At 44.6% G+C, this 21,470-nt stretch overlaps 1 protein-coding gene across 5 annotated transcripts in view; it reads left to right on the top strand.

The window, feature by feature from the left end:
* The window catches only part of ASTN1 (astrotactin 1), a 340,316-nt gene that overhangs the window by 249,875 nt on the left and 68,971 nt on the right, over window positions 1-21,470 (top strand). For all 5 annotated transcript variants that reach the window (XM_070077167.2, XM_070077166.2, XM_051858230.3 and 2 more), the window contains 2 exons: window positions 6,725-6,829; window positions 8,983-9,171. In XM_070077167.2, coding sequence (XP_069933268.1) covers window positions 6,725-6,829; window positions 8,983-9,171 — 294 coding nt within the window. The remainder of the gene's footprint in view (window positions 1-6,724; window positions 6,830-8,982; window positions 9,172-21,470) is intronic.

Below are 21,470 nucleotides of genomic sequence, written 5' to 3'. Positions count from 1 at the left end.
GTTGTTTGAGTCCAGTGCGTTCCTCCTCTGGGCTCATGATTAGAAGAGGCAGGAACTCCCAGGTTGCATCTCCAGAGCCAAAGAAGTGCCTCAGGTGTCCCACGGACTCGTGAGAGGCAGCAACGTGGACTTGGGCATGTCTTGCTGGAAGGCTCAGCTCACTTCCTCATCACGCCTCTTTCCTATCCACTCCATGTCTTCCTCATTCTATACCTTCCTCTCTTTTTCTTTCTTTTTTGAAGAATTGAGTGATCTGAGTATAGATCTCTTCTACATGTCAAATGCTGTTAGCAACTTTAGTTTATTTATTTATTTTTTTAAATATTTATTTAATTTATTTTAAAGACAGAGTTAGAGAGAGAGGTAGAGACACAGAGAGAGGTCTTCGATCTACTGGCTCAATCCCCAGATGGCCTCATTGGCCAGAGCTTCACCAAGCCGAAGCCAGGAGCCAGGAGCTTCTTCTGGATCTCCCACGTGGGTGCAGGGGCCCAAGGACTTGGCCATCCTACTGATTTCCCAGACCATAGCAGAGACCTGAATAAGAGAGGAGTAGCTGGGACTAGAACTGGTGCCCATATGGGATGCTGGTGCATCAGGCCAGGGCTTTTACCCACTGTGCCACAGTGCTGGCCCCTGCAACTTTAGTTTAGACCTGAGTAGGATTACAAGTGTATCTGTCTGAAGCAATGTGGCACAGTGACTAAGGGCTCCGCCCCTGGACAGCTGGGCTCAGTTCCTCATTGGCTGCATGGTCTAAGCAAGATACTTCTCTGTACCTTGGGTACAAAAATGGGGATTGTAACATGGTCTTCCTCATAGGACTACTATGAAAAATCAAAACATTAATATTTATGATGTTTTTAGAAGAGTTTCTACAGATAGTGAGAGCTATGTTTGTTAAGTAAATACTCAACTAAGATAGAAAACAATATGAAAATCATCCAGTAGTGTATTTCCTATAAGAAGAAGAAGAACAAGGAAAATAATTAGATATATTCTAAACTAGGAAATCACCTCTTCAAAATCAGTTGCCCTACAAGACTACACACACACACACACACACACACACACCCCTGAAGAAATGAAATGCAACCTCTGGTTGTGCCCCTAAAGCCTACACACATAAGAGATTCTGGTTCCCCTATTCCATATCACTTCCCGAGAAACACGCTGCTTGCACGTGTAAAATGCCCCACGACGGAGGCCTGTGGTGGTGCCCCCAGACAGGGAAGGTTCCACGTCCGTGCTGCTGGCCTCTGCTCACAGGCCCACAGGACTCCTCTCACACAGCTCCCGAGTCCTTGAGGAGGGGGTTTGAATGCGGCCACCAGGCTCAGAGGACACCTCTCACACAGCTCCCGAGTCCTTGAGGAGGGGGTTTAATGCAGCCACCAGGCTCAGAGGACACCCGTGGTGATCTGGATGTGTCAGGGAGCAGGTGGATGTGTCTGAGAAACACCAGAAAAACACAAGTTGGAATCGTCACCTTTGGGGACAAGGAAAAGATCCACACTTGGTCTTTTCTCCTTTCTCCCCATGCCCGTGGACCGCTCCTAATTTTACTCATTGAAAACAAAAGGACTAGAAGGTGTCCAGATGGGATGCTTCCGTTTTCCATGGTCTTGAGGCAGAGGAGTCTAACGTTTCCTAAAAGGTAGAAGGGACCTTTTAAATCTGGTTACTTTTGCACTTGATGCTTATTTTTAATCCCTTTTGATTAGGTACCAGTTAGACCAAAACCATGTATATTCCTTGGTGTCAGCAGGAATTGGACTTGTTTTAAATAAAATTCAGAATAACTAGAATTGATTAAAGGAGTGCTTGACCAGATTTCTTCCATATTAATTATCTATTTTTAGAAACATTATAACTGTATCTTTCCTGAGAGTCACAGAATACCATTAGAGATCCTTATCACTACAAACACATAAGCTTAGAAGAATTAAGGGCAGAGTGATTTTTAGAATCCTTTATATCAGCATTTGCAAACCTTTGTTTTTCTATGAAACATCAGGGTTCCATCAAGAAATGGGTTCTGTCTTCTAATACGCTTGCAAAGGGGCAAGCACTGTGGTACAGCAGGTTAAGCCATCTCTTGGGACACATGCATCTCATATTGAAGGGCCTGGGACTGAGTCCTGCCTCCACTTCTGCCCCAGCTTCCTGCTAATGTGCACCCTAGGAGGCAGCAGATGATGGCTTGGGTACTTAGGCCCCTGCCACTTACGTGGGTGACACTGATGGAGTCCATGGCTCATGGATTTAGGCTGGCTCAGACCTGACTGTTGCAGATATTTGGGGAATAAACCAGAAATGGAAGAATGGAAGTTTGTTCTCTTTCTCTCGCTCTCTCCCTCTCTCCCTCTCTCCCTCTCCCTCTCCCTCTCCATCTCCCTCTCTCCCTCCCTCTTTCAAATAAAGAAATGAATAAATGTTTAAGAAAATATATGGAAGGAATGTGTATAGGACCCCCCTGTCAGCAATTTATAGCCCTTAGCATTAGGAAGACTTCAAAGAAGCCCGCCCTAAAGGAATCCCCATCGCTTTATTTAACATAGCAATCCCAAGCCCATGTAACTAGAGTCCCTCCCACACGAAGCTCCTGTTTTCACCTGGCAGATCATCAGTTTGAAGAATACACTAGAAAACACTGGTCTGTGTGTCTTACCCTGCTGGTGGCATCCCTCTCCATGAAGATAGCCATGAAGAACTCTGAGCACAGCTGGTCTTTGGGTGCTGTAAGTCGTGCAGAGATAAGTGAAGACCAACCCAGTGAGAAAGGGCAAAGGCTGTTGATACCAGTCCGCTCTAGCGAGGGACTCAAGCCGGTCACTCGTGCTTTGGCAGAGACTCAAAGGCAGGCAGAAGAGTGGGGAAAGTTAACAGCAGACAAAAAGGAGAGGCTCCAAAGATTGGAATCTGTTGGCAAGAGGGAGAGGAAGGAGGGTAGCCAGAAGTAGGCATCCTGTGTGATTGGTTAGGGGGCATGTTTCCTTGTCTCTGGTTGCACCTACATGGGAAGCAGGCACAAAGATTAAACAGTCTGTCAGCTTTTCATCATGTCCCAGTTTGTTGAGGCCAAACATGGATTGTTGCTTGGCTTCTTGGACTGTTTGCCAGAGATCAAGTTCTAACTTTCTATGAGGTGCTCCAAAAAGTTTTTGGAAAAATGGAATTAAAAGATAAGTTTATTGTGGTACCAAAACAATTGAGACTCCTGCAAAGTTCTCTCACAGTGTGCATCTCTAATGAACTCTTGGAAGATCCCTTGTACAAGACTGAATGGTGGCTAATAGACTGGCTTTTCCTGCTGGCTGTTGTGGACAGCGCACTGTTGCCCCACCTGCTCGCTGTGGATTGTGGGTCAGGGGGCTGGCCACTGCCCATTCGTAGATCAGTCCTTCAGTTGAGAAAAAGGAGGGAGTCCAGATACTGACCTAGGAGGTGGAGAGAGCTGCTGGCCACATTCATAGGCCTTTCGGGTGCCGCAGGCACTCTCTATGGAAAGATGTAGAACTCTGAGCTCTTGGAACTTCGCCAAGTCCATCGTAAGGAAACACTTTGGCTTTAGAACTTTGGGCTAACATGTACCCATCTGACATCTAAAATAAAATCTCACGAAAAAGCTGGTTTTCTTTTCTCCTCTCTCCCCTCCCTTCCCCTTCCCTCCCTTCTTTCTTCCCCTCCCCTCTCCTTTCCCCTTCCCTCTCCCCTCCCCTGCCCTCTCTTCTCCCCTTTCCTCTTCTCCCCTCTCATCCCCTCTCCTCCCCTCTTCCCTCCCCTCCCCTCTCCTCTCTGTTCTTCTTCTTCTCCTCCTCCTCTCCTCTCCTCTCTTCCCCTCCCTTCCTCTCCTCTCCCCTCTCCTCCCCTACCCTCTCCTCTTGCCTCTTCTGTCCCTCCTCCTCTCCTCTCTCCATCTCCTCTCTTCTCCTCTCCTCTCCTCTCTTCTCCTCTCTTCTCCTCTCCTCTCCTCTTCCCATCTTCTCTCCTCTCCTCTCCTCTCTCCATCTTCTCTCCTCCCCTCCCCTTCCCCCTCCTCTCATCTCCTTTCCTCTCCTCTCCTCTCCTCTCCCCCTCTCCTCTCTCTCTGTTTTCCTCTCTCTGCCTCCTTCCCTTCCTTCTTTTTTTCCCTGAAGATTATTCAGAAGGTCTGCTCAGTCATTCCATTTGCAAATTTAAGTAGGAAAAAAATAATATTCTTTCTTGAGAAAACCAAGCCAGAGATATTTTATTTGAAAAAGAGTCATTCAGCAGAAATGTTCCCCACAATAATAATAAAAGAAAGGAAATAACTAAACCTGACTGCATGTCAAGGACACCCTGAGAAAGAATCCCATGACTCAGCTAGAAGATACACACTTTGAACTATCTCTTTCTTTTTAACCAGTGGAAATAGTGTCTGTGAGTGGACACAGAAAATGTGCTGTCTCACTGGCCCAGCATCCAGTAGAATTGTTCAGCAGTCAAGCAGTGGGGTTCAGTGGTCTGTCTTAGCCCGGGTGGATGTGGTGCCCTGTCATCCCTATGCCCTCCTCACAACTGGGCTTGTTTCTCTACTTGTCTCCCCTCTGTGGTTCTGAGCTGAAGCTTGGGAAGTCATATTAAAAGCCTCAGCTTAAAACTGTTAGGCAGACACAGGTAGGGGTGGTAGGAGCGAGGTGAGGAGGGGGGTGGTGCTGGCGTTGTGGAGGGCATGCCTGTGATTGGTGCTTGTCTTTTCTCTGGGTACTTTCCTGCCTGCACTTTTGTTTTGTTCTCACAATCTATCTGTAGATGACATAGAATCTCATGGTTCCCATTTGTCCATCACGAAAACTGAAACAAACGAGAGCGGCCCCCACCAAAGTCAGCCAGCGGGTGGGGCTCACAGAGTTGAAAAGGAAACAAGGGCTCATCTCAGATGAAGGTCATTCACAGATGAAGGGGCGGGGACCCGGAAGGCCCTCTCTCCAGGTAGCCAGAGAGAGAAGACAGGACTTACGAAACCAGAAACACATGGGTTGAATGTCTGACTGTGCTTCTGAAACTGGACAGTTGTAGAACTCTGGCCTCCTAATTTCTTGCCCGTTTCTTTTTCCACTAGAAAACAGCTCAAAGGGAGCTTTTTCTAATTGGTTGAAACATCCGTATGTACGGAATTTGCTATTTTTTGTGAATGGGCTTACGTAAATAGAGAAAACGTATGGCAGGGTGCTGCATATCATGTGTTTTTCACTCTCTGAAGAAATGTACTTTCATGGCATGTTACAAAATCTTGAACTTGTCCAGTTGGAATCTCATTTGCATGCCTTTGAAGCTAAATTCCCTAAATGAAGAGCATTTTTTTAAAGTGCTGAAAAACTCTTAGTTTCAGGTAACTTATCTTTGATAAAATAAAATTTAAGCAATTGATTCACTAAGCACCTTTCCTGACCTTTTTGCTTTTTGCCTTCCCATTAATTATTCCCATATGATTCACACAGAAATGGAAATTTGGTAATTACTCACCTAATTTGATCAGGGTTGACAAGCAGCTAATTAATCCTGCCTACTCCTCATCCAGTTTAAGTATTAAATTAGTTGATTTAGCCTGAAGGAAACATGGATCACACGGCAGAGTAATTCACTGTATATGTCTTATTGCCATTATATTTGTACATATCCTCTCTATGTATTATGTATGTAAATTTACTGTGGACCACTAACTGCCATTGTATTTCTGTATATATGCAATATATATACACACATATATAAATATAGATGTGTATATGTGTGTGTATATATATAAAATATATTCTGTAACTTACACACACAGCGAAGAATAAAAATGAAGTTAAAATTGGTTTTCTAAACTTAGCAGGGTGTTATTTTTTTTACTTCCTATGGCCTAATTATTTTGTTTCTCTAGCATTTTGTATTTATAGGAATGGCTAGAATTCCAATAGGGTGACACTCCTTCTCTGAGGTGCTCAAGGAAGAACTGCTGATTAACGTTGTCTCCATGAGGCTCCAAGGATACTGAGAGTGACCCTGGGCTGCCTTCTCAGGGCCTTGGTCTTCTCATCACTACAAGGGGGACCAGAGTGCCTGTCACAGTGCCTGGCACATGGATGGCACTTGACATTTGGCCATCCCTGCCTCATAATGATTTAGTCACCCTGACATTGTCCTTTTTGGTAGAGAAGAAATGAGTATTATCAGCGTCAGAGTAATTAAAACTTAAATACTGAACACAAATCAGTTAAATGAGACAGAAAAATCAATGTTATCAGGCATGTGAGCTGAGTCAATTACTGCAAGCATTAAAGACTAGAAATCCATGTGTTACAGTAAAGACCACAGTTTAATATAAATACATTATGGGGATATTATAGCAGAGTGAGTAAGAACCCTGACCCAGGCCTTAGGCACGCGTGGCACCCGATCTTGACTGATTGGCGTCTTAGGGATTTTATATGCTCCTTCTCTCTGAGCCTCAGCTTCCTCATTTATAAAATGCAAATAAAAATGTCTATCTCACAAGGATCAAATGGCTTAATATATGCAACAGACCTGGCCCTGAGTGAGGGTTCCATAAATAAAAGCTGCCGTTGCCACGATTCCAGAAATCCTCTTCATCCGAGACAGCTTTGGAGTCATCTCACGATTAAACCCCTAAGCTGGCGGAGTTGGGTCACATTTTTTTGACTTGAAATGTGCCAATCAGTCTCACACTCTGAGCCTGCGTCTCCTGTATCCCCAGGGATGGTGAACTTCAGTGAAGTGTCTGGGTACCCCGTGCTGCAGCACTGGAAGGTCCGGTCTGTGATGTACCACATCAAACTCAACCAAGTGGCCGTCTCTCAGGGTGAGTTCCGCAAGCAGTCCCTCCCTCCTACCCTCCACATGGCTGGGAATTCCTCCCTGAGGAAACAAGGGTGCAGTATCATGGTAGGAGATGCAGCCTAGTAGGAGCTATGGCATCCATTCACTCAGATTCATCCTCAAAAGACCAACGGCTGGAATTGGGTCCCTTTCGAGGTTTAGATTAAATTGTATGTTTTACCTTGGACTATAGGAGAGATTGAAAGGGAAAGGCTGGAACCAAAGAAGATATCATTTTTCCGAGGGTCACCCAGTGTGTGGAGAAGATGTGCAAAAGCAGGCTTTTCACAACTGACCGAATACACCATTTTAAGTGCGAGTAGCACAATTTAGAAATTCCACATAGTGAAATAAGGGAAAGAGGGCAAGAAAAGAGAAGGGAGGGGAAAACAGAAAAACAGTTTTAAGATTTCCAAATAGCAAGTAGATGACAGAGAGAAATAGATATTTTATCTATAACTAGTAAGTTGAGCATTAGCGAGTTCTAAAATTACTTTAGAGCCTTAAGATCAGTCATAGGGAGACGGAGCCCTAGGGCCAGTAGGAAGATCAAGGTTACAGAACAAATACAGGCTTATGAAGAAAAGCGAGCCATATATTCACAAGGGGGCCACTTTGTGAATACAGAAAAATGCATTAAGGATATAGGACATTTCCATAAGACACAAAGGGACTCAGAAATCTACTTTTTTTTTTTTTTTTTTTGACAGGCAGAGTGGACAGTGAGAGAGACAGACAGAGAGAAAGGTCTTCCTTTTTGCCGTTGGATCACCCTCCGATGGCCGCCGCAGCCGGCACATTGCACTGATCTGAAACCAGGAGCCAGGTGCTTTTCCTGGTCTCCTATGGGATGCAGGGCCCAAGCACTTGGGCCATCCTCCACTGCACTCCCTGGCCATAGCAGAGAGCTGGCCTGGAAGAGGGGCAACCGGGACAGAATCCGGCGCCCCAACCGGGACTAGAACCTGGTGTGCCGGCGCTGCAGGCGGAGGATTAACCTAGTGAGCCACGGTGCCAGCCCAGAAATTCACTTTTTAAGTACAGAGCAGTTCTTGTCAACAAGGAGAGGGGATGGGGAACTTACTGAAGGTAACTGCTGGCACAGAATATGCAGAAAGAATTAAGATATGCTGCGTTCTAGGAAGACATGGCCACAGAGACCCCATCCTGGTGACAGACTCAGTGTGTACCCAGCACAGGTGCGGTGCTCATCCAGGTTCAACAGTCTGGTGTCCCTGTTAACACATGCCCACCGTCACACAGTGTGTCTCAAGTGATGTAGATCTCAGTGATCAAGGTCTTGTGCTTGAGCACACATCAACTTGTGTTGATGAGATATGGTGTGCAGAAAGGAGGGTTGTATAAGCTTGGCTAGTACAGAGGGGGTTGTATTTGGAAAATTTCCCATAAAACAGTTTTCCCATAAGTGTGACTCCCTTAAAGAAGGACAGCAAACTCAAGGAGATTTAACTGGGGAGGAGGAAGGGAAGGAAGCAAACAGTTTCCTTTTTCCATTTGTCATTTCTCACTCCTTTTACTTTTGACTTTCTGGACTGAAATATAAGCACCTACCAGTGGATTTCCTTCCCTTTCTCCTCTCATTGTTTTCCCATTGCCCATCACTGTATCTGAAGGCAATATTTTGCAAACATTTTTGGTCACATCTTATGTCATGACCTTGTGCATACACATACTCCCACACACACTCAAACCAGAAGCTTCTGGAAGCCATACTTCATCTTACTCGTGAAATATTCTCTGCTGGTGTTTGTATTTCTATTTTAGACTGTGCTATTCTTTCTGCTGTTTTTCTAATGCTATTATTTGAACTCACTGAATTGATTTAAAGTCATGACCTTTAGTTTGGGGAGAAAAAAATGTTAACTGAAGGTGGGGTGAGAGTGGAGATTTGGCAATGTTCTGCTTAACTTGCATAAAGAGAACACAAAGATATCCATGTAGGAGCTGAAACACCTGACTTAGCTAAATGGGAAAACACACCTGATAGTTTGAGCCAGTCCTCAGACAACGCTTGGTGTCACACAGGCTCGTCCACAGCTGGGCTGCATCACCTGGGCAATCCCCATCCTCAGATCAAGGGTCCCCCCTCTTACTCTTGGCTGTCTTTCTCCGTAGCCCTCAGCAATGCTCTCCATTCCCTGGATGGGGCTACATCTCGTGCAGATTTTGTGGCTTTGTTGGACCAGTTTGGCAATCACTATATCCAGGAAGCCATCTACGGCTTTGAGGAGTCCTGTTCTATCTGGTATCCAAACAAGCAGGTGCAGCGGCGACTCTGGCTAGAATATGAAGACATCAGTAAAGGTGAGTGGCGTGCTCAAAAACCCACACACAACCCATAGAAGCAAACCTCAAGAGTCGGCAGGGAGAGGACTGATTCAGATTTTTGCTAAATCCTCTGTGCTGGTCCTTAAAGTTTCCACGATTTGTTTGCTAAATCCAAATCTCAAAATGAGGCTGTTTGGTGGAATTTTAGCTACAGGATGGGATCAGAGCAGTATCCTAGTTAACAAAGAGAGACCATTCAAAAGGATATACCAGCCACCATCCACTATGCTACCGCAGTGAGAGTCTAATATTAGAAGGCTTTATGGAGAAGGAGAGAAGGAGCAACATGTTTCAAGCTACATCACTGCTTCCTACCTCCAGCAACCACAACACACTGCCTGGCAGCCCCTACATCTGTGGCCCTGTAAACCCCTGATCACTCCATCTGCCCTATTCATTTTTTCTACTGATCTGTGTTATGAGAAGTCTCCATTGGCCCATGTGTTTGTATAGCTATGGATGACAGTCTTACAAATAAATGCTTGTCTGCTGCCTGGAAGCAAATTCATATTCAGTCCAAGTAGGAGAAATGGGAATTTCTGAAACCTTTGAATTACCCTCTGGCAGAGTGGAAGGACTGGCCAGTGTATTTATAGTCTGATCAACCCAGGCTGCTTTCGAGTTGCCATTCATGAATTTCTCCTGAGCTTGTCCACAGGGTGTTCTGATGCGGCCAAGCTGTGGGTCGGTGAGTTGCTAATGGGCAAGTGATGAGTTAGCACATTGAGCACTCCAGACTCGATGATCAAGGGTCCCTCTGAAGTGAGGGACCTCTGCTGCCAGCAGGACCGCCATGGGGGCAGACGTGCCCCTGTGACTGAAGTGCTCTTGGATCTCTGAGCTCCACATGCATTGTTCAAGAGGTAGCAGCGGCGTGATAGTCTGCTTTCAGGCTGAGCACTGTCTTCCAGAAGGAGCAAGACTTTCGTGTCTGGGCTGTGTCTGCCGTAGGTGTTTCCTACTGAGCCTTGATTCCTCTCAATCCAGATACAACTACAGGCTTCTGATAGCCCTTCAGACTTCAGATTCTCTGCATTGTTCTGATTCCAGTTTTTCCACAGAGCAGTGTAGTGTGAGCAAATGTAGCTGGCAAAGCTTTCTGATGTTTCCATGCCAGAGCCTGGAGGGCAGAACCGAAAGGGCTGTGTCCTCCTCTCTTATCATTTTCCAGTGGCTCAAGGGTTGCCAGAGCCTGGGGTTCTAGCATAGAGGAGTCTGGGCTTACTCAGAGCTCCTGGTTCAGCACTCTGCTTTTATCCCAAGTATCACAGTGTCTGGTAAGGTTCACCACCAAGCCCAGGAGAGAAACTAGTCATGGCCTTGGCACTGGGCCCTACGCTGCCTTGCCACTTAGGAGCTGGTTTGCCATAGGACAGCCACTGACTTCAGTTATAGAAAATAGGAGTTATACAGTCCTTTTCTTGTTGTTAACCTTAAACAATATTCAGACATTTTGGTGTGACTGCTTTGTTCTTCCGGTCATTTGTGTTTACCATCTCTCAGCCTTACCCCTGAGTTATGGTATTTCTGCTCTTTGCTATTTAGCCTAGTTTTTACATGTAGATATTTTTAAAAGATTTATTGTATGTATTTGAAAAGCAGAGTGACAGAAGAAGAGACACAAGAGATCTTCCGATACCCACTGGTTGACTCCCTCCCATGTGGGTAGCAGCCCTGCTTTCTCGTGTGTTTTAGTAGGGAGCTGGACTGGAAGCAGAGAAACTGGGACTCCAACTGGTGCCCCAATATGGGATGCTGGCTCCCCAGGTGGTGGCGTAGCCCTCTGTGTCACTACACTAGCTCCAGATTTGGATATCTTTCTCCTTCCTGATCACTAATTTTCTCGTATTCTAAAACCCTCCATGAGAGCATGCTACTAAGGTCTGTAAGCCCAGAAGGCAAGGGGAGATGTTCTTCTATGATGGTACAATCTGAGAGGGCTGGCACAGAATGCAGGTTTACATGAGAGGGGACCAGTGCCCCAAGAGTGACATTCCTGCCAGGACTTGCATGTGGCACGTTTGCCGACTCCAGTGCTTTGATGACATGTCTTTGTCTCCTCTGACATTAAAATCTGCCAATGAAAAGGGGTTCTCTGTCCTTTACTTCTGCACCTGTGTTACTTAAAATTACATTGGGATTGAATAAGAAAATACTTATCAGGATGGAATGAAATGCAAAGCGTACAGGACATAGGGTTGGACCTGTAGGGTGAGCAGGTGAATTTGCTTCCCTTAGTGACTTCATTACAGTACAGTAAGGTGCTCTGTAGTCCCCCAGCTTTGACAGTTGATGAATCCTTACGAATTCTGCTGTCTTTGGGCAGCATTCTCGGGTGAGGCCGCCGAGTACAAACCTCTTCTTCTTTCTACAAAATCACTGTATTCCCCAGAGCAGATGCCATGGCTTAAATTGCCGGAGTCTGAACCGGAGCCAAGCATATGGTGAGCGACCAACAGTTTATGGTTGCTGCTCTTATTGCCAGCAGTGGTGTGTGGCACTGGTAGTGGTGGTAGAAGCTCTCTGACGCTGTAACTTCCCTGTGGATTTTCTTACAGATACCGTGCTTTAGCTGTGCCTGGCAGATGTGCATCCAGAGATGGGTGGTTGAGCTGGATCTTCAGCAGGCAGCTTTCCATTCTGCAAGCACTCATTTGTCGTTTGCGCTGTGTAGTGTGGCCATGCCAACATTTAGGATCACCTGTCCCTACAGAAGTCTGATGCGATCCTGGACAGAATAGACTTCTCTTTCTAATTGTCTAAGGTTAGCCCAACCTTTTATTTTTTTAAAAAAGAGCAAATAAAGACTACTAGAAATAGAACTTTCCAATCTTTCCTGCACCCCAACTAAACCCGCGTTGCTTCTGCCTTCTTGTCTCAGCAAATGTCTTGAGCCTCTTGCTCCTCAGGCTGAGCCCTCTACCTATGCACCTGTTCCCATCATTCCTAGTCTCGCCCTACACCTCACTCATTCATTATCCTCCTTCCCTTTAGTCTTTGTAATCTCTTCAGCCACTGAATTCTTTCTTCTTCAACTGTGCAGCTTCTGAAAAAGCTGTTCACCATTGCTTCTCTTCAGTGTATTCCCACCAAATGTTTCAAGAGTAGTAGTTCAGGCATCTTCTCTCTATCTCCAATTCCGTTTTACTCTTCGGATTACTGCTTTCAACAGTCGTACTCCTCTGTGGAAATGGCCGTGGAGAAGCAAACCCAGGCTTCTTCGTCAGAGGTTCACTGACGTCTATCCTGTGCCCACTGCAGCCATCTCACTTAAGTAGTTCTCCCTCGTGATCAGATCTTCCTTCTGAAAATTCTCTCTTCCTTTGGTCTCTGAACTGTCCTGTGCAGATTCTCTTCACAAGCCTGTGACCGGTATTTCTCATCTTTTTGCCCCTACTCCTCTGGAGAAAACATCTACATTTCAATTGTAACCCAAGATTGTGTCCTGAATGCCTCTCTTCTTCACTGCTGCTGGGTGATTGCCTCCTACATCTACAGCAACTTCCACCTCAAATTCTTCCCTTTCCCCAGAAGCTGAAAACATTTGCCCTTGCGTGTCTAGTATTTCCACCTGGGTGTTCTGCAGACAGGATCTCTGAGAGCAGTCCCTGAGATCAGCTCTCCCCGCCCACCGGCAGCTTTGTAGACTCCATTGATGGGTAAAATTAGCATGAGGGATTCTTGGTGCTCTCCTCCATCCTCCCGTCCAGCCTTTGCTCGATCCTGTCCGTGTCTCCTCCTGTCCATTTCTCAGCGGAGGTCTCCTCCTGTCCATTTCTTCAGGGCTGTTGAGTTCACCGTATCAACTGTGATAAAAATCATTGCAGCAGCTTCCTTGTGTGTCTCCTTTGCTTCCCTTTCCCGCCTCCCTGCTCCATCCTACCATTTACCATCTACCATCTGCTTTTTTTTTTTTTTTTTTTTTTTTTGGACAGGCAGAGTGGACAGTGAGAGAGACAGACAGAGAGAAAGGTCTTCCTTTTTGCCATTGGTTCACCCTCCAGTGGCCGCCGCAGCCAGTGCGCTGCAGCCGGCGCACCACGCTGATCCGATGGCAGGAGCCAGGTGCTTTTCCTGGTCTCTCATGGGGTGCAGGGCCCAAGCACTTGGGCCATCCTCCACTGCACTCCCTGGCCACAGCAGAGAGCTGTCCTGGAAGAGGGGCAACCGGGACAGAATCTGGCGCCCCGACCGGGACTAGAAGCTGGTGTGCCGGCGCCACGGGCGGAGGATTAGCCTAGTGAGCCGCGGCGCTGGCCCCATCTACTTTCTTTTAAAACGCGATTTAGTGACATCGCTGCCCAGCTCGAAGCATTCACTAAACCTTGTCTGCCTTCTCAGCGTGAGCTGTGAGACTTGAGTCCTGGTACTAGTTTCCTATGGCTGTTGTAACAAACGATCACGAGTTGGTGGTTTAAAACAACACAGAGTGATTGTCTTACAGTGCTGGAATCCAGAAATCCAGAACCGATTTCGCTGGGCTGTAGTCAGCAGGGCTGGTTCTTCCTGGGAGGTCTCGGGGAGAACCCCCTTCTTTGTCCTTTCTGGCTCTGGAGGTCACCTCTAGTCCTTGACTTGTGGCCCTCCCTCCATCTCCAAAAAGCATCGCTCCAGCTGGGTCACACAGGCTTCTCTGTGACGCTCACCTTGACTCCCCCTGAGTGCCCTAAGGACTCCTGTGGTTACTCCAGACCTCCCCATCGTGAAAGTGGTAGTCGAGTCACACCTACAACACTCCTTGTCTTGCACAGGCAGCTTTCACAAATCCCGGAGGTGAGGATTCTAGGGATCATTACTCAGCACGCCACCCCTCCGGCCTCTCCAGCTGCTACATCACTGACCAGGGTCACTCGCTGTCCATCTGAACCTTGCCATTGGCTCCCGCACAGGTTAGGACCACTGAGACTTTGCCCCTGCCCCAGACCAAGGCCTCAGGCGTGCTCTCTAAAATCTTGGCTCTCTTTCTTGCTTGAAAACTTGAAACTCTATTTTCTCTATTCGCTGGTGTCTGTTCCATTGCCTGATTTCTGGCAGGTGAGGGGTGGGGGGTGGGAGTAGGGGTGGGAATCTCCCTCTCTTTCTAGACCCATAGAATCCACACTCCTGTCTATAGTTTGTCTTTGTTGCTTGCATTTTGATTTACCCCCTTTGGTTCTCTAAATTGCCATTTGCAATGAAAAGATGCTGTGCCCAGTGTCAGGGCCCAGCTTGATTCCAGGATCCCGGTTGCCCTGCTTTGGAAGAGGGCATTGAGGTTTTTGCACCCTTGTGAACCTTGGAGTATGGGATTCTCATTCTGGCTAAGCTTGTCCTGCCTTCTGCCTCCATTCTGTGGCCCGCTCCTTCCTGCTCTGTGAGAGCTGGCAGGAATGTCACCATTTGCACAAAGCCTTCCTGCAGGCTGCAGGCAGAGTTCTTTGCTGCTGCTTTTATGTGCTCTTACAGCTCCTTGTTTGCCTCCTTTTACAGCCCTGGGCACATTCCTTGGTATTGTTATTCCCTGTATTTCTGTCTTTCACAATAATAGCCTTGATAGCATTTATCCTATTTCTCTTTTTATTTTCAAAAGTTTATTTATTTAAAATATTCAAGATGCATAAAACAGAATAAAACTAAAAGTGAGTGTTTTTCCCACTCTTACTTCCCAGTAATCCAGTTCCACTGCTCAGAGGCAATCAGACGCCATTGCTGTCAGTTAATTGTCTACCCATCCGGTAGACCAAGCCATTTGGGAGTGAACAAAGCAAGCTGTAGAGGAAGAACTATGGTCAAAAAATCTCTTATCTTTTCCCTCAAAATATATGAGAATGCTTCAAATCATTCCTGAGAAATAGAATTAAAATATAACTTCGTTTTGGTGCAAAAATATTGAGATCTATCTATAGCTTTTTCATAATGCACATTTTTAGCAAACACTTTGAAGATCCCCTGTATACATTAATTTATCTTTCTACAAACATTTTCAAGCCCCCTTGTGTGTGTTTGGGTTCACACACATATGCATTCTATATATTTAATGAACTATGCCCAGGTAATCACAAAATAACTTCATTGATATATGAGAACAAATTATCTGTTTGCTGCAAGATTAAAGTTGTAGATGAAAGATTTTTGTTTCTTGTACTAAAAAATTCATCATTCCATATTACTTTTTTAACTTTTATTTAATAAATATAAATTTCCAAAGTACAGCTTTTGGATTACAGTGGCTTTTCCCTACCATAACTTCCCTCCCACCCGCAACCCTCCCATCTCCCGCGCTCTCTCCCATTCCATTCACATCAAGATTCATTTTCAATTATCTTTATATACAGAAGATCAAGTTAGTATAATTAAGTGAAGATTTCAACAGTTTGCACCCACACAGAAATACAAAGTGTGAAGTAGTGTTTGAGTACTAGTTATAGCATTAATTCACATTTAACAACACATTAAGGACAGAGATCCTACAAGGGGAGTAAGTGCACAGTGACTCCTGTTGTTGATTTAACAAATTGACACTCTTGTTTATGGCATCAGTAATCTCCCTAGGCTCTAGTCATGAGTTCCCAAGGCTATGGAAGCCTTTTGAGTTCACCAACTTCAATCTTATTTAGACAAGGTTGCAGTCAAATTGGAAGTTCTCTCCTCCCTTCAAAGAAAGGTACCTCCTTCTTTGAAGGCCCTGTTCTTTCCACTGTGATCTCACTCGCAGAGATCTTTCATTTAGGTTTTTTTTTTTTTTTTTTTTTTTTTTTTTTTTTTTCACCAGAGTGTCTTGGCTTTCTGTGCCTAAAATACTATCATGGGCTCTTCAGCCAGATCCTAATGTCTTAAGGGCTGATTCTGAGGCCAGAATGCTGTTTAGGACACCTGCCATTCTATGAGTCTGCTGTGATGCCGCTTGCCAAGTTGGATCGTTCTCTCCCTTTTTTATTCTATCAGCTAGTATTAGCAGACACTAGTCTTGTTTACATGATCCCTTTGACTCTTAATCCTATCATTATGATCAATTGTGAACTGAAACTGATCACTGTGACTAGTGAGATGGTATTGGTACATGCAACCTTGATGGGATTGAATTGGAATCCCCTGGCACGTTTCTAATTCTACCATTTGGGGCAAGTCAGATTGAGCATGTCCCCAGTTGTACATCTCCTCCCTCTCTTATTCCCACTCATATTTAACAGGGATCACTTTTCAGTTAAATTTAAAAACCTAAGAATAATTGTATTATTTAAAGAGTTCAACCAATAGTATTAAGTAGAACAAAAGAAATACTAAAAGGGAAAAAGTATTAAGTTATTCCTCAACAGTCAGGACAAGGGCTGATCAAGTCACTGTTTCTCATAGTGTCCATTTCACTTCAACAGGTTTCCTTTTTGGTGCTCGGTTAGTTGTCACCGATCAGGGAGAACATATGATATTTGTCCCTTTGGGACTGGCTTATTTCACTCAGCATGTTGTTTTCCAGATTCCTCCATTTTGTTGCAGATGACCGAATTTCATTGTTTTTTACTGCTGTATAGTATTCTATAGAGTACATATCCCATAATTTCTTTATCCAGTCTACTGTTGATGGGCATTTGGGTTGGTTTCAGGTCTTAGCTATTGTGAATTGAGCTGCAATAAACATTAAGGTGCAGACAGCTTTTTTATTTGCCAATTTAATTTCGTTTGGGTAAATTCCAAGGAGTGGGATGGCTGGGTCGAACGGTAGGGTTATCTTCAGGTTTCTGAGGAATCTCCAAACTGACTTCCATAGTGGCTTTACCAGTTTGCATTCCCACCAACAGTGGGTTAGTGTCCCTTTTTCCCCCACATCCTCTCCAGCATCTGTTGTTGGTAGCAATAGCCTTTTTATATACAGGCAATGCCACGGCTGAGAAAGAACTGCTAAGATCAATCCCATTCACAATAGCTACAAAAACAATCAAATACCTTGGAATAAACTTAACCAAGGATGTCAAAGATCTCTACAATGAGAATTACAAAATCTTAAAGAAAGAAATAGAAGAGGATACCAGAAAATGGAAAAATCTTCCATGCTCATGGATTGGAAGAATCTATATCATCAAAATGTCCAATCCCTCAAAAGCAATTTATAAATTCAATAGATACCCATCAAAATACCAAAAATACTGGAAAAAATTATGCTGAAATTCATATGTAGACACACAAGAGACCTCCAATAGCTAAAGCAATCTCGTACAACAAAAACAAAGCCGGAAACATCACAATACCAGATTTCAGGACATACTACAGGGCAGTTGTAATCAAAACAGCATGGTACTGGTACAGAAACAGATGGATAGACCAATGGAACAGAATAGAAACACCAGAAATCAATCCAAACATTTACAGCCAACTCATATTTGATCAAGGATTCAAAACCAATCCCTGGAGTAAGGACAGTCTATTCAACAAATGATGCTGCGAAAACTGGTTTTCCACATGTTGAAGCATGAAGCAAGACCCCTACCTTACACCTTACACAAAAATCCACTCAACATGGATTAAAAATCTAAATCTATGACCTGACACCATCAAATTATTAGAGAACATTGGAGAAACCCTGCAAGATATAGGCACAGGCAAAGACTTCTTGGAAAAGACCTCAGAGGCACAGGCAGTCAAAGCCAAAATTAGGAATTGGAATTGCATCAAATTGAGAAGTTTCTGTACGGCAAAAGAAACAGTCAGGAAAGTGAAGGGGCAACCAACAGAATGGGAAAAAATATTTGCAAACTATGCAACAGATAAAGATTTTTTTTTAACTTTTATTTAATGAATATAAATTTCCAAAGTACGACTTATGGATTACAATGGCTTCCCCCCCATACCGTCCCTCCCACCCACAACCCTCCCCTTTCCCACTCCCTCTCCCCTTCCATTCACATCAAGATTCATTTTCGATTATCTTAATATACAGAAGATCAGCTTAGTATACATTAAGTAAGGATTTCAACAGTTTGCTCCCACACAGAAACATAAAGTGAAAAATAATAGATGATTTTTTTTAATGATGCTGAAATCAGATCAGACCTATTGTCATGTTTAATCCCAGTGAGAGTCAAGTTGGGAATTGATAATTTCTTTTTTTTTTTTTTAGAAGATCAGTTTAGTATGCATTAAGTAAAGATTTCAACAGTTTGCCCCCCACCCATAGAAACACAAAGTGAAATATATTGTTTGAGTACTCGTTATAGCATTAAATCTCAATGTACAGCACATTAAGGACAGAGATCCTACATGAGGAGTAAGTGCACAGTGACTCCTGTTGTTGACTTTACCAATTGACACTCCTGTCTATGGCATCAGTAATCTCCCTATGCTCCAGTCATGAGTTTCCAAGGCTATGGAAGCCCTCTGAGTTCTCCGACTCTTATCTTGTTTAGACAAGGTCATAGTCAAAGTGGAGGTTCTCTCCTCCCTTCAGAGAAAGGTACCTCCTTCTTTGAAGACCTGTTCTTTCCACTGGGATCTCACTCACAGAGATCTTTTTGCCAGAGTGTCTTGGCTTTCCATGCCTGAAATACTCTCATGGGCTTTTCAGCCAGATCCGAATGCCTTTAGGGCTGATTCTGAGGCCAGAGTGCTATTTAGGACAAACAGATAAAGATTTAATAACCAGAATCTACAAAGAGATCAAGAAACTCCACAACAACAAAACAAACAACCCACTTAAAAGATGGGCCAAGGACCTCAATAGACATTTTTCAAAAGAGGAAATCCAAATGGCCAACAGACACATGAAAAAATGTTCAGGATCACTAGCCATCAGGGAAATGCAAATCAAAACCACAATGAGGTTTCACCTCACCCCAGTTAGAATGGCTCCATATGACTTTTCTTACAATAGGTAAATGCTACTTTTATAATAAAGCTCTTCTATTCAAATGTTTAAAAAGTTTAGCAAGAGGGGCTGGTGCCATGGCACAGTAAGTTAATCCTCCACCTACGGTGCCAGAATCCCATATGGGATGCAATCCAGGTCTCCCACATGGGTGATAGAAACTGGGTTCTTTGAGCCATCACTTTTGCCCCCAGGGTCTGCATTAGCAGGAAATTGGAATCAGGAACCCAATCAGGGACTTAATCCAGGTACTCCAATGAATGACATGAGCATCTTAACTGCTGGGCCAAATGCCCATGCCTTATAACAAAACTCATTTTGAAAATTGAAAAGAATATTCTGGAAAATTTATGTTATCTTGAGTGAAGATTTCTACAATTAACTGGAACAAACAAAGCAGAGAGCTGGCTTCGGACAGAAGTCAGCAAGGAAATACAAAACAGTATGAGTACATCTTGTTAATCTTTCATCCCGGACACAGTTCCTGGAATTAATTGGCATCTGCAGTTTGTTGATGGAGTGAGTCCATTGTCTCTTCCTCCAGAGAAGCCAGGGAGGAGCTCCAAACCTGACATTTTGGAGAAGTAACCAAGAAAAATGAACCTCTTCAAATAGAACCTTCAGGGATCTCGTTTTAGTCCTCCACATGACACACTGGCAGAGTATGTCTTCTTTCTTTTTTTCTATCCTTCAATACTCCATTCAGGAGTAGATTTCCTCTGGTCTTTCTTCCCTTCCTTTTCCAGTATCACTTTCATGGTTATTTTAGACTGACCTTAAGCCATTACTTTTTCTCATCGTTGCTTTTGGTGCATATCAGAGGGGTCATCTTGCTGGACAACCTGCAGTACCCTTCCACTGCTACTTCTAGTCTGTAATCCACGTGTTTTTTTCTTAGTCAGTTCCTTCCTTCCCATGGGACAATCTGAGAAGAATGACTTCTTCCTCAAAGACACAGGCTGAGAGCTTTCCCTGTAAAAGAACCTACATTTCTAAAGAGTCACAAATCAGGTTAGACTCAGGGGAGGGAATAAGCCAGTCACATGGCACTGTGTTTCTACCAAATGGGTTGCTGTGTTCCCCAGCATCCACAGTTTGCCTTTGTGGGGGTAAAACCCAGGACAGATCGACCAGTCTCCCTTGCAGGATAGTGACCAGACTTCTGCCAGGCTCAACCAAAGCCGGTCAGCCTTTGGACACTGGCCAGTAAGTGCTGCTCAGCTGTGACCTGCAAGCTGGTGCCGTGCTTAGAGCAGCTTGCAGAATCCTGGCATGCAACATAGACATCTGATTAAGTTAAGGACACACACTAGGTGAAATGCATCGAAGCGTCGGACCTTAGATTTCTATAGTGTTTTACGTTTTACAGCTCCAGGATTACAAACCAGCTCCAAGGATCTATCTAGACACAACAGCGTTAGCACTCAAGTAGCAAAGCAATTATGGCATGAAGCTATTTTCTCTCAACGATTAATTAATTCATTCAACAAACGTTTGTTGAGGGCCTGCTCCATGCAAATCTCTGCAGTGAGCAAGAGGAGATTTAGAGAACTCAGCTATTCTATAGCACTCACAGCAGACAGGCCTGAGGTAGGTGCTGCCAGGCTAAGCCCAGTGGTGTCATAGACAGAGCCACCAGAAGGGGCCCTAAGCTTGCCCAAGCATATGTGTGAGGATTTCATTTGCGTCTCCACATGTCTAGGCTCTGATGCAATGAGTTCCGAGTAAGCTGGATCTGTAGGTGGAGGGAGGAAGACACCAAGAATAATATTGCCAAGCAGCTAGCACGTTTTGAGCACTTCCTTTGTGCTAGGCACTTTGCTAAACATGTTACATAGCCTCTCATTCAATCCTCAAACATATCTGTCTCCTAAGTCTTACCATCCTCATTTCATAGATAAGAAAATAAAGTCTCGGAGAGCTTGCGTAGCTTACATGTGGTCACAAAACAAGTAAGCAGCAGAGACAAGTGTAAAAGAATGCCTTTACCTGCTCAGTGGTACCGGGAATGGCACCTGCCTGCCAGCCACGTCAGAGGGAAAATGCGGTGGGATCAAGAAGATCCGAGACCCTGCTCTAAGGTGAACCCATGGGGGACTGGATGTTAAGCCTGGTTAGTATTCATGGATGATCAACTCTCAGTCGTCTGGAGTTTTCTGGATTTTCTTTTCTAGTTTGAGAGACAGAGAGAAGGGTGAGAAAAGAGAGACAGACTGACAAAAAGAGCTTCCACTGGTTTACTCCTCAAAGACTTGCAACAGCTGGGTATCTGGGAACCCAATCCAGGTCTCCTGTGTGTCAGGGACCCAAATACTTGGGGTCTCACCTGCTGCCTTCCAGGATATACATTAGCAGAAAGCTGGAATAGGGAGTGGAGCCGGGACTCCGGCTGAGGCACTCTGATATGGAATGTGGGCATCTCAATCAGTGCCTTAACAGC

Source organism: Oryctolagus cuniculus, chromosome 7 (assembly GCF_051225735.1).
Source record: "Oryctolagus cuniculus isolate XC-2025 breed Fujian yellow rabbit chromosome 7, ASM5122573v1, whole genome shotgun sequence".
NCBI classification, from domain to species: Eukaryota; Metazoa; Chordata; class Mammalia; order Lagomorpha; family Leporidae; genus Oryctolagus; species Oryctolagus cuniculus.
Note: the sequence above shows the minus strand (reverse complement) of the source record. Positions and strands in the feature narration are given on the sequence as shown.